At 35.1% G+C, this 14230-nt stretch overlaps 2 protein-coding genes across 2 annotated transcripts in view; both read left to right on the forward strand.

Annotated features, from left to right (window-relative positions):
- Positions 1–10035, forward strand: part of LOC134648770 (uncharacterized) — a 32178-nt gene extending 22143 nt beyond the window's left edge. The window contains exon 2 of the mRNA XM_063503325.1: positions 9871–10035. Coding sequence (XP_063359395.1) covers positions 9871–10034 — 164 coding nt within the window. The 3' untranslated portion in view covers position 10035. The remainder of the gene's footprint in view (positions 1–9870) is intronic.
- On the forward strand, positions 6426–7366 carry LOC134649076 (uncharacterized). The gene has a single exon (XM_063503792.1). It carries the CDS (start codon positions 6470–6472, stop codon positions 7364–7366), a length of 897 nt encoding a protein of 298 aa, XP_063359862.1. The 5' UTR covers positions 6426–6469.
- Positions 10036–14230: the final 4195 nt, after the last annotated feature.

Below are 14230 nucleotides of genomic sequence, written 5' to 3' on the forward strand. Positions count from 1 at the left end.
ATGATATCCTTCTGAACGCGCATTATTTGCGATAGTATTCTTTTTGGCGTGTACCTATTTATAATCACTTATAGTAAATATAAAAAAAACACCTTAAGATGAAATACTTATCAGTCTTATCACAGTGGAACTTACCTACCTTGTGCACTCGTATTTGCGTCATTTGACACAGGACACTGACAACAGCAATACAACGTAAAATATCTTGCACACAGAAATTACAAAGGAAGACAATTGCATTGCGAACGTTTACGTTCGACGTCTTTTTTTTTTAATTTAGGGTTGGCCGGACACTACCGTTATAAATCGGTAGTCGTCTAAGTAAATCGATATAAATTTTTCATTTTATGTCGCAACAATTCAATTCAATTCAATGTTTTATTCATAAAATATACATTTTACACGTCAAATTTTTAAACATTATTAAATTTAGGTAATATTTGTTATAAATCATTCATATTACAATAATTAATTAGATATTTATAACAAAGTATTATTAAATTTATTATGTCTTATTATTCTAGCCATAAACCTAAACCATATAATTCTAGCTTTATTTAAATCTCAAATAAAAATTAATTAAACGTCACAATTCGATACCCCAGTCTAGGTGCCATCCAATCGTAATCGCTTGCTGTGACAATCGATTTGGGTTAGTTACATCCAAAGAGTAAAGTAAGTATATATAGGTTACATCTCTATATACGTCTGTCATAATGTGTCAAAAGACGCAAATAAAAATAATTCCACTATAATTACCTTTTTTATTTATGTAGGTACGTATAAGTACAGTCAGTATTCAAAATGATCTTGAAGCGACTTTATTATTAAGAGAATAAGAGCGTGTCAAGGTAATTTTGAAGAACTCGCCCGCTTGGCAACTTCTACTGCTGACTGTATACAGTGTGGTCCACAGTGTCCAAACCTCGATGTCTAAAAATTTTTTTTAGATTCCTCACATGAGAATATATCCCATGTATGTTAGCCGATTTTCGTTGTTTTCGAGTTATGAATTTTTGAACTTTTAAATTTGTTTAAGTATAGCTGGTCAAGCAGACCTTGTCAGTAAAAAAAAACCCGCGAAATTCAAATTTTCTATGGGACGATATCCCTTCGCGCCTACATTTTTCAATTTGCCGCTTTTTTCTACTGACAAGATCTGCTTGACCAGCTATAATTCCGGGATGTTAAACCAACTAATTTATAAAAAAAAACTATTGAACTTTTTTGAATGTTTTTTTTGTAACATAACATAATCCAAACGGCTCAGTTGCTAAAAAAACAGCATCCACGCTTGACTTGAGTTGGAAAAAAAAGACAAAGGGTTATGTTATAAAAAGAAACATTAAAAAAAATCATTTTTTTATATAAATTAATTGGTTCGCCCGGGAATTTCTTAACGAAAGTTAAAAGTTCAAAAATTCATAACTCAAAAACTACGAAAAATCGGCTAACATATATGGGGTATATTCTGATAGCCAACGATGAGAGGAAATTTTTGGACGTCTATGTTTGGACCAACCTGTATACATATACATCCTATAAGTACACATATTCAAATACCTATACATTGCATTGCAACATTTGCAACACAAATTCAATGGTTACCTAACACAATCAATTTAAAGTATCCAGTTCATAATCGTTGATTTTTTAATACTACGTCGATGACAAACAAGCATACAGCCCGCCTGATGCATCGAGAAAACCTCGACATCCGCTCATACCGGCGGAGCGTCCGCGGAATGAAATTCCTTTTGAATCGCACAGTGCGTGACCATTTAGGTTTTCGGGTGTAACAATAACGTACATATATACGTACGTATATAATATAACAATAGGTATAATAAGTAATAAGTAAATTTGGACTGCAATACAGTAAAAACTGCAATACAGTAAAACGCCGCCGTCGCCCGAGGCGCCGCCGACCAAGATCTTGCCGCGCTAGCGCTGGCGTTCACGAGGACGTGAGCTCCGATATCCGTTTATTGGCATCACCATCTGAGGGTTCCGAGGTTCCCGAGTATGATGATTCTACAGATACCTCTATAATGTCACCGCCACCTGATTCCACGCCGCTCAACCTGCTCAACCTGTACACGGACTCACGGCTGCCTGAAAACGAAGATACATTCCGGTCGGTGCCGTCTAAAACCGATAAGTTGAATATCCAGATTCCTACTTCCTCATACATTCAACAGGAAACTCAAATTCTCATTAGTTGCCAAGCGGACCCCAGGCTCCCATGAGCCGTGGCCAAAATGCCGGGACAACGCGAGGAAGAAGAAGAAGAGAAGATAATAAACAATTGTCATCATAATGTCAACTTGGATCAAATATGTGAGATGATTTTAAAAGATAAGTTTGATACTGAAACTACTCTCGTAATTCTATTGGGTAATAGTCATCGAGTAAATAGAACAGGTGTAGCTAAATTAATTCAGCAATTAAATATTATTGAAAATTGTGGCATAGGTAAAATAATTCTATGCGCTCTGCCATACTCCCGATTTTTACCATACGAATATAATTATAAGATTTCACAGATAAATTCACTTATGCACAATGCCATTTGCCTTAATAAAAAATTATCATTTTTTTGACATAAATAAAATCAAAGAAGAATTCAATGTTTCTGATGAGTTTTACGTGACAAAAAAAAGTAAAATACTATTGACTGATCTACTTGCTTACAATTTAGAGCCACATTGTCTCAATCAAAAAATTATGTCTCAGAATACTATTAGCACCACAACTACCTCACAAACCCACCCAAATAAATCAAATTTAAACTAAAATGTAGGACAATGGAAAAACCCACGAATATTAATCTCGTGCACCAAAATATTCGAGGGTTTTCCAGCAAGGAAGTCGAAATAGGTTTATTCTTAGATAGCTCTGACATACATGTTATGTGCATTACGGAACATTGGCTGAAAGATACGCAGTTGACTTTTAATTTTATTAATTTTGACTTAATTAGTTATTTTACTAGGAAAAACGCCATTCATGGAGGATCTCTTATTATTTTAAAATCTGACATAAAATCTAAAGAGCGTAAGGACATAACCAAATTCTCTGTTGAGCAAGTAGTTGAAATCTCCTGTGTCGAATTAGTGCAGTACGTAATAATTTGTGCTTATAGACCACCATCGGGAAATTACAGTATATTTGAATCGGCAATGGAGAACGCGTTAAATGTAGCCTCTAAATGTAAAAAACATATCATAGTATGTGGGGACTTCAATGTCGACTTGTTGGATCCGACAGGATTAAGCGTTAGGTTAGTGAGTCTATTTCACTCATTTAATCTAAGTAATGTGTTCCTTGAGCCAACGCGAGTCTCAACAACTAGTGCAACATGTCTAGACAATATATTTTGCAACTGTAACTATCTCAATAAAAAACTTCTTAATTGTTTTAATTCAGACCACTGCGGGCAAATGATTACGATCCAAAGTACAGTTGAAAATACAAGACAGTCAATAACATATAGACCCATAACAGATAGTAAACTAAATAAATTTAAAAATGTTATTCAAAGTATTTTACCATCAGTATCCCTTTCCCACAATGACTGTAACGAAGCATACCGACTTCTCTTGGATGTAATAATTGAAAATTTTAATGGAATATTTAAGCTAAAAACAACTTCGGGACGCAAAACTAAGAAGTTTAGTGATTGGGCTACTGCGGGTATACGCAAAAGTAGAGATAGGCTTTATGAGCTATATGGCATGAGAGAATATAATAAAAACGAGAATTTTACTGAGTATGTTAAATCGTATTCACGTATCTTTAAAAAAGTTTGTACTGCCGCAAAATCAAATTATATTAAATCTCAGCTGTTAAGATCGGATAATAAAACTAAGATGACTTGGAAAATCATTAATAGTGAAAGTGGTAAATATAAGGGAAAAAAAAGTGAGTATAACCTACTTAGTAACGGTAAAGTCATAAATTCAGATTTTGCAGTGGCAACGACATTTGAAGAGTTCTTCTCAAATATAGCAAGTAACACTACTAAGGCTCTTAAGTCATCATCTGCGCAGGCTGAAGCTCTGATGTGCTCAAGTGTTAAGGAATGTAATAATATCTTCGATTTTAATACCGTTGACCCCTTTACATTAACAAAACATTTTAAAACAATTAAGAAAAAAAGTACCGAAGACTTGTGGGGAACATCTGTGAAAATTCTTGATAATGTAATAGATGTAATTTCTCCTTATTTAACATATATTTTTAACGGTTGTGTGAAACAGGGAGTGTTTCCAGATTTAATGAAAATAAGCAAAGTTGTACCTTTATACAAATCAGGCGAAAGAAACAACGTAACAAACGTTCGCCCTATATCAATTCTGCCCGCCTTGAGTAAAGTCTTTGAAAAAATTATGCTAGAGCAGTTACAGAGTTATTTTAAAGCCAATAATCTATTTCACTGCCAACAGTTTGGATTCAGGAAGGAATGTTCTACAACTGATGCTGCTTCAGAACTTATTAAATATATTTATAGCATATGGGAGAATTCTTGCGACGCAATAGGCATATTTTGCGACCTTTCAAAGGCGTTTGACTGCGTTGAACATTGTACTCTTCTATTAAAACTGAAGCACTACGGGTTGTCTGCAAATGCTTTAAAATTAATTTCATCATATCTTAGTTATAGGTCTCAAACAGTAGTCATAAATAGAATACAATCTAACGGAGCGCCTGTCAAATTAGGAGTGCCTCAAGGCTCTATTTTGGGGCCTTTTCTTTTTTTAGTTTATATTAATGATTTGCCCTCCATTGTCGAAAACTGTTGCAAAATTGTTCTATTTGCAGACGATACATCTTTAATTTTTAAAGTGAATAGAAATACAATTGATTACGATAGCATAAATGATATTCTTTCGAAAGTTTTAAACTGGTTTACAAAGAACAACCTGCTACTTAATGCCCGAAAAACCAAGTGCATGCGATTCACATTACCTAATGTTAAGCATGACAACAACATAAATGTTCATTTGAATGGAGACCGTTTGGAGTTAGTAGATAAAACCATCTTTTTAGGTTTAACTTTGGACACTAATTTGCAGTGGAGTCCTCATATCTCGTCATTGGCTAACAAATTAAGTTCTGCAGCTTTTGCAGTTAGGAAAATAAGGCAATTGACTGACGTAGAGACGGCACGTTTAGTATATTTCAGCCAATTTCATAGTTTAATGGCATATGGAATTTTACTGTGGGGTAAGGCAGCGGATATACAAACAATATTTGTTCTACAAAAAAGAGCCATCCGAACTATTTACAAGATGGGGTCTCGAGAATCATTAAGAGATCGATTTAAAGAAATAAATATCTTAACAGCAGCATCTCAATATATTTATGAGTGTATTGTTTATGCTCTAAAGCACATAGATTCGTTTAAGAAAATGAGTAGTTCTAGACATAAGCATAAAATTGCAATGCACAAGTTTCGTGTGCGTAAAATATATAAATCTTTTTTGGGGCAATGTATATTATTCTATAACAAATTGCCCAAAGAAGTGCTTAATTTGCCAATGCCAACTTTAAAGAAATATTTAAAAACCTCCTTAATGAAAAAAGGATACTAAAGTGTCGAAGAGTACCTTAACGATAAAACAGCTTGGCCTAAATTGAACCAAAATAAGAATGACTGCATGAGGCCTAGAAATGAATTATTTTTATAGAAATTAGACCTTTAAATAACTGTTTAATGTAATGTACCTAAACTTCTTCCCTTGTTTGTTTTGGAAATTATTGTGAATTCATTATAATTATTTACCTATTATTGTTAGATTTTTTGATTATTGCGCTTATAATTTTGTTTTTGACGATGCAAAATGCTGATTCAGCCATTAACTAGGTAGGTATAATTTATAATTTGTATATATTTTGATGATGCATGAAATTAAAAATTATTGTAAATATACAATGACATAACTACCATTAGGTAATCGCACTTTTGCATGTTCTAATTTAATTTTTATTTTATTTTATTATTATTATCTTTTTTTTTTAGTTCAGTATTAAGTACTAATGTATTAATTTTCCAAATTGTAATGTATTAATTCTTATTTAGACATTGACGATGCAAAAGCGATCCAATGGATCCTACTTGAATAAAGTTATTTTTATCTTTATCTTTATCTTAAAATAACAATATTTAAAACGAGTTTAATCCAAAGCTAACCGTATGGGGTAAGTATAATGAGCAGGCAAGTTTTTGAAATGATGCATTGCATCGCAGCAAAAGTAAGATAAAATACTGGTAACAATTATTACATTTTCACTATAGCTTTAAGTCTCAGGTGTGCATTAACAAAATCATTTTGCGATCTGAGGAATTTGCAAACGAACAATAACATTTACCAAGTAATTTGAGGAAGGTGTCATTTTAAGTAATACGATTAAGTGCGGTCGGGGTGTTACACCGAAGTGACCGAAGTCAACCAATCGTGTCATAATGAGAACCATGTATTCTGAAATACTTATTTTTTGTGGCCTTCTCGTACTAGTTAACACTTATCCGGCCCTAGTTTATGACTACTATAATCCGAATACCAGAGATGTGGAAGATATAGAATTTCGTGACAACTATCAGAGTTCTGACTTGGAGAGTCCGTGTTTACGGTCTCACAATGGTGATGTGAAGTGTTTCTTTTATAACGAGATTTCAGAAAACATACCTGAAACACCGGATTATTCGTCGATACCAGAGAGCCCAATAGAACTAGCTGGAAGACAATTGGAGCAAGATTCTATTTATGAAGAAAAGCGCGATTTGGTAAATCCAGCAGCTACAGAACTTTTGCCACAGAATCCTAACTACAACGCCTATAACTACGAAAGCTCTCCAATACGTACGTACATTCACGGTTTGGTTCCTCAACATTCTTCAGCTTACTACGGAGATATATATCCAGCTGTAAATCCAATGCCTTTTAATCGTCTCACGAGGAGAGCTACAAGTTACGAAGAGTTCTTGGCTCAGCTGTCGCATGACGCTCAGATGAACAATATTCTACCAACAATGTCCTATCTGAGGACGGCGGGACCTAATTATTACGCACCATATGGTAATGGCCCAGTCCAGGCTACTTTCCCTCAGGCTGTTGGGGGCTGTTCAAGACCACTTCTATTTGGCTGCTCCCCGATTATTTACCAAGGAGTTATGGCACATAAGGGATACGCATACCCCCCAGCAGTACAAGTATTACATCCAACCTCGTACAAGGAGTCACTGCGGAACCAGAAAGTAATTCGCAATAAAGTTAAACCACCAGCTGATAAAAATAAGCAAGATCATCGTGAAGCTTTGAAACTCTCGAAAGAGCCTTCTGAAGAGTTTATTGCCAATTAAAGAAAACTCAAATATAATTAGGGGCTATGTGAGACTTTTATATTTAACCAAACCAAGTGATAATTTACTTTATGTGCACTATTAATTTAAAACAAAAAAAGTTAAATACCTATATGTACACTAACTCGTGACTTTTATTACAAAAACCCATCCTGAGTCTTTTTGGTATCTAAGTTTCCAATTTACGAACATATATTATATTTATTATGATATGGTGGTAGTGTCTCTAACCTTTATCCACTACTTGTGTATTAATAGTAGGTACTAAAGTAGATACATTTGCCATAATTGAACTCAAGTTTTAGGTGTACCTAAAACTATAGTATATATATAGAACATACAGTGACACCCACCTTCATAATATGTGCTAAAAATGCCTTTATATTATGCTTAAACTGGGTTTATTAATGGTTAAATATGATTTTTATATTTTAGTTATTTGTGTATGAAACCTGTCAACCTGATGCTATATAACATAAAATTGGACTTTCCTAAGCGCAGTTATATTAATAGACACAAAAGTAGATTAAAATAAAATTATCATTGTGAGCCTTTAGAAAAGGTTAAAAAAATGTTAAAACTAGAGTGCGCCATACAATCAGAATACGCCTGAAATTATCTAATTAAACTAACATTTCTTTAACTTCGTCGCTGTACTGTGGTCTGTGACAATCCATCCCTCTAACATATTCAGCACTAATGACGACACACGGAGGCGTATTCTGATTGTTAAAACAGGTTATAAATTTGATCTGGATTTGTTATGGAAATGATCTGTCAGTAGTTGCACCTAGTGGTCTTTATACATATTTCCAGAAATGTATTTTAGCTAGGTACACACACACACTGGGAACCCAATTAAAATTTAACAACTTGTTATAGTTTTGGTCTTATTTTGATACGACCTTGAAGATCGCTCCACGCTGATTGTTGCGTGCGAAATAAAGTGACAATCGTGCGTGAGATGGGCAGGCGGCCTAGCCAAGGTGACGATCGCTGGCGATTCGCTATCGAATCGCTTTGTGTGTCTCTACGACTCTTCCTTCTTAGTGTGACAGTGATAGTTGCGTTTCGTTCGCTACGTAGTGTTTGATATTGCCAAATTGCCATGTTGTCTACGGGGCCAGCAATAAGCAAGACGATCGCCAAGGTCGTATCAAAACCGTAAGCAGTTAATTAACCTAAATCGGGGGGACGTAGTACTGCGAGCGTAACTTAGCACTGGGTGAAATATATTTTTTAAATGATCTCATTTGAATAAATCTCAAATTCCCGCATTAGATAATTATATCTACTACCTATAGATACCTATTAAGGTATCTATAGGTAGGTAGGCATCTAGGAGCTTTGCTCGGAAAACATATAAATCTTAAAAATGCGCGTTTTCCCAGAGATAAGACTTAGCTAGATCGATTTTTCGCCCCCGAAAACCTCAATATAGCAAATTGCATCGAAATCGTTAGAGCAGTTTCCGAGATCGCCGAAATATATGCATCAATATAAAAGAATTGCTCGTTTAAAGGTATAAATTATATATTACATTCGATTTTCATTCAGAGCGATAGAGGCGAAACCTACTAGAATTGTCGTGTCCACCGTAGCGGATGATCAGGGCGTCCGCTACGCTAGCTGGTGCGGTTGCACGGAGCGGGTGAGCGGGATAACGAAAAACAACACCAGCAACGCTGCGGAAATAGAAGAGTCGTGGAATGTATGGGGCCAAATACATAACACGACTCTTCTCTTTCCGAACAGACTCTAACTGGCGCGGACGCGTGCTACTTACGGATTTTACTTAATGGCACCAGCACAGCATGCTCCGTGCACCCGCGCCAGCTAGCGGACGCAATCCAGACTACATTTTTAGGGTTCCGTAGCCAAATGGCAAAAAACGGAACCCTTATAGATTCGTCATGTCTGTCTGTCTGTCTGTCTGTCCGTCTGTCCGTCTGTCTGTCCGTCCGTATGTCACAGCCACTTTTCTCCGAAACTATAAGAACTATACTGTTGAAACTTGGTAAGTAGATGTATTCTGTGAACTGCATTAAGATTTTCACACAAAAATAGAAAAAAAACAATAAATTTTTGGGGTTCCCCATACTTTGAACTAAAACTCAAAAATTTTTTTTTCTTCAAACCCATACGTGTGGGGTATCTATGGATAGGTCTTCAAAAATGATATTGAGGTTTCTAATATCATTTTTTTCTAAACTGAATAGTTTGCGCGAGAGACACTTCCAAAGTGGTAAAATGTGTGTCCCCCCCCTGTAACTTCTAAAATAAGAGAATGATAAAACTAAAAAATATATATGATGTACATTACCATGTAAACTTCTACCGAAAATTGGTTTGAACGAGATCTAGTAAGTAGTTTTTTTTATACGTCATAAATCGCCTAAATACGGAACCCTTCATGGGCGAGTCCGACTCGCACTTGGCCGCTTTTTTGACTTTGGAAGAGATGATTTTACAAAGTTGGTTTCATTTTTTTAAATTTTTTTCAGAATACGACACGTGTCCGCCCGGGGAGAGCATGGGCCACTTCATGCAGTGCGTGCGGCCCATGAAGACCAGCCGCTTCAACCAGTCGCATTGGGAGAACTACCCTGACCTGCGGGAACATAACTCAACGGCTAATGATGATGAATATTTAACGTACTCGCTTTAGACGCCGCGTGCGCATCCCGAAACCCGAAAATGACGCTCGGAGAGCTATATTCAGCGTTAAAATAAAATTATAAAAAATGGAGAAAGAGTTCTAAAACTTAGAAGTTTATATAGATTAGGCGCAGTTGTCCCAATGGGCGCACTTGACTGGCAAAATCAGGATTTCTAAATTTTGGCCAGTCTGTTAGTTTATCCCCATCCCTATATATTAATTATTTGCGTTTTATTTTTTTCCTTAGAAAAGAAAAGCCGTTATTTCATGCAATTTAGTCAAGCGTGAATTCAATTTTGTTACAATCTGCCAAAAAATAATAAACGAATATCTGGGTGACCGAGCTTCGCTCGGAAAACATATAATAACTCGGAAATGCGCGTTTTCCCAGAGATAAGACCTAGTTAGATCGATTTTTCGCCCCCGAAAACCCCTATATACCAAATTTCATCGAAATCGTTAGAGCCGTTTCCGAGATCCCCGATATATATATATATATATATATATATAAATAAATAAATAAATAAACAAGAATTGCTCGTTTAAAGGTATTAGATAGATAGATAGATATAGGTAGGTATTTATTCAGTTAAAATACGTTTCTTCAGTTAATCATTATTCAATACATGTCAATTAATATCTCATCGTATGTAAGTAGTTAGCAACGATAAGAATTGAAATGAAAATAAAAATTGAGTCATATTTCTAGTGAATCAGTTATTCTGTAGGTAGGTAACATAGGTACGTTACGTGAGGTGTGTGCGTCAATGACATTCGATATTTACTTTGGATCATACGATCGACCAGTTTACACTTAGGTATTCAGTTTAAACGTAGATACCTAATCAGAAATGTAACAAATGTAGACATTATAATAATATAGTTAATTTTCCCCATTTAACTATTAAATAAAAAAAAACAGCTAAGAACGGTAAAAATTCACCTACTTACACGTAAAAAAAACGCATCGAAATCGGTCGATCCGTTTGAGAGTTACGATGCCGCAGACAGACACACAGACAGACATTGGCGTCAAACGTAGGTATATAACATCCGTCTGTTTGCGTCGGGGGTTAAAAAGCAGCAGAATACATATATTTTTGAGGCTTTAACCTTTATACGATAATGAATCTTTGTTTGTAATGGTATATAATAAATAAATTTATTTATGGTAAGTATATTAGGACAATCAATTGCCACAAAGGGTACTCCTTATATGTTTATAAGTATGTATATATGTATGGGTAACATTAGGTATCCTGATAAAATGCAATCAAAACAAGTGGCACGAGGCGATACTGTGTGTTGGATTATTACATTTATGACTGTTAATAAATTCTAATTGACATTTAAGTGTAGGTACTTAAACAATGACTATTATAATAAGCCGCATATATGTTTTTCACGTGTATTGATGTGTGTGTCTTTTACAGACTGACCAATGATTGGCCCTAATCAGCCGGCCTAGCCACGGTGACGATCGCTATCGCTTCGCCATCGAATAGCTTTGTGTCTCTCTATCACTCTTCCATATTAGTGCGACAGTGACAGTTGCATTTCGAACGTTGGCTACGCGGCCTAGCCAAGATGACAATTGCTATCGCTTCGACATCGAAACACTTTGTGTTTCTCTATCACTTCCATATAAGTGCGACAGTGACAGTTGCGTTTCGATCGCAACGGAGCGTAAGCGATTGGCATGTTGGCTACGCGGCGAGTGATTACAGCATGGTGTAGTGAAACATACTTTATTTATATCTTAATCTGTACCTGGGATAACATGGGCTATCTGTTTTCTAGTATTCTTATCATCAACCAGTAGCTATCTATACAGTAAATACTGTTTGCAACAAAACAAGAAATGAATAACATCTATAGGTAATAGATCGTTTTTTGTAGCATTAGAAAGAACTTGAAAGAAGGTAAGCGATTTTGACATGTCTTTTAATTGAAAACACTTTTTAAAAATCAATAACTATTACTTATGAAAGCAGAAGACTATAAAAGATCGTATTAGATTCATAATTGTTACATATTTATCGTAACTTATTTTTAAAATGTGTTTTCAATTAAAAGACACATCAAGATTGTTTACCTTATTTCTAATGCTAAAAAAACGAAGTATAGTGCGTCAAGCAAATCTTGTCAGTAGTAAAAGGCGGCAAATTTTGCCAGTATAAACGAGCGTAAACAAATAAAAGTTACACAATCACAATAACAATAATAAAATTGATTTTCAATAGAAATAGGTGTATCTACCTAACACTTAATGAGTAGGTATTCCAAGGAATGAAAAGTTCGCGTTATCGTCATTCGCACGAGTCAATCGTAAATACCTACCTACGTACCGTGTGCATTTATCGTAGTAAGAGGAGGCACTGCTGTGTCGTCGGAAAGTTCCCACAATTGCGAAATTTCCACTTGTAAAATATTCGGAAACTTACCATGTTTTTGTAGGTAGGTATGTACATGAATAGAAATTTTCCATTTCCAAAATGAAAGTTTCCTTTATTTCCTGTAAAATTTGCCTGAAATTTGAGAGAACTTTTCCAACTTTTTGGAAATTTTCCACAACTTGCACTTCCACAAGTATGAGTAGGTACTTACGTAATGTGCCTAGGCATAGCGCCACGTTTCTTTTCAATCTTTTTCAATTCTGGAGTTTATTATTTAAGATTTATATACAAATATATAAAACTCAGGTTATTTTCATTATATTGTCTGTTTTCTTTTTTGTTACTCACGTTAAAAGAAATTGCAAGCGGTTTTAGATAATTGCGGCCATTGCGGGCTAAGTAGGAACACCAAATTCTATCGATCTATGGATGTAAGTTAAAGTGCCTTAGTTGCCTAATGCAAAGCGTATGCAATTATTGGAGACGTGAGTGCCGTGGAGGCTTTTAGACATCTGCAAGTTAGAAGATCTGCCCCCTCGATGACAACTTTTTTCTATAGTTCGTTTTTTTTTAGCATTAGAAAGAAGGTAAGCGATCTTGACATGTCTTTTAATTGTAAAACGGTTTTTAAAAATCAGTAACTTATACTTATGAAAGCAGAATAATATAAATGATCGTATTAGATGCATAATTGTTACATATTTGCCGTGACTTATTTTTCAAACATGTTTTTCAATTAAAAGACACATCAAGATTGTTTACCTTATTTCTACTGCTAAAAAAAACTAACTATACTTATTCGAATAAATTCTTTTTATTGATACATCCCGTAATTTTGCGCTCTCTGTAGGTGGCCCTAAGGTTCCGGGTTTGACTTAAATTGAATGATTTATCGTCCTTGCTGTTAGATGGCAGGAAGGTGCTAAAGTATATTCAGTTGAATAACTCAAAGAATTTCCTAGAAACATATTTAGATTAAACTATGATACCAATTACATTTTTAAAATCGAGTGAAACTTGGACTCTTTGCGGAAAGACATGAATGTATGAGGCCCAATACATTCCACGACTCTTCTCTTTCCGATCAGAACCGTAACAAAATCTAGTTCGAAATGGCAGGTCCCTATTTAACAAAAGTGAGATATGGTAGATATAGATATGGGGGATGCCACACAATACGTTATATACGATACGACTACATAATCCATATCAAATTGAAAATGAATGGAATATCTCCAATAAAGTAACAAACAAAACTGTCATAGGGACCATCATTCAACGCGAGTCGCGAGCGGTACAGGTACAAGTAGTTTTATTTAAACTCTTGGAAAAACTGTCGTTGAAGTACAATGCCCTCATTATTCAATATTTGTCAAGTAAATAATTTTCTGACGTAAGTTAAGAGCCAACACGAGTGCTCATTTCTCCATACAAACGTACTCGACTTTTTCCTCCGTGGGTTTTGAAGCTAGAGCAATGATTTTTTCAACACAGATTAATATTGTCAATATCTGTGTCAGACCGTTTTGCTTTTTTGATATTTTTGTTTTTTAAGGCGCTAGAGCCCTTCAAAAATGGCCAAAATGGCCTAGTTGACTATGCCGCTATGAGAGGCGTGGTATTCAAAACTGATATCAATTAGCCAAAAAAGCAAAACGGTCCGACACAGATAATTTCATAATCATTTAGATTTCCAAATTTGGTTACGATTGGTTAAGTTTTGGAGGAGGAAACAGTCGAGTAGGAAACCTCGATTTTTGAGTATTTTACGCAGGATTTTTCGCCTTGTCCTTATCGCACTAGTTTTAG

The sequence above is a fragment of the Cydia amplana genome, chromosome 6 (assembly GCF_948474715.1).
Source record: "Cydia amplana chromosome 6, ilCydAmpl1.1, whole genome shotgun sequence".
Taxonomy (NCBI): Eukaryota; Metazoa; Arthropoda; class Insecta; order Lepidoptera; family Tortricidae; genus Cydia; species Cydia amplana.

Excerpts from the sequence above, each read along its gene's own strand:
- LOC134649076 (XM_063503792.1), top strand. The coding sequence starts at position 6,470 with ATGAGAACCATGTATTCTGAAATACTTATTTTTTGTGGCCTTCTCGTA.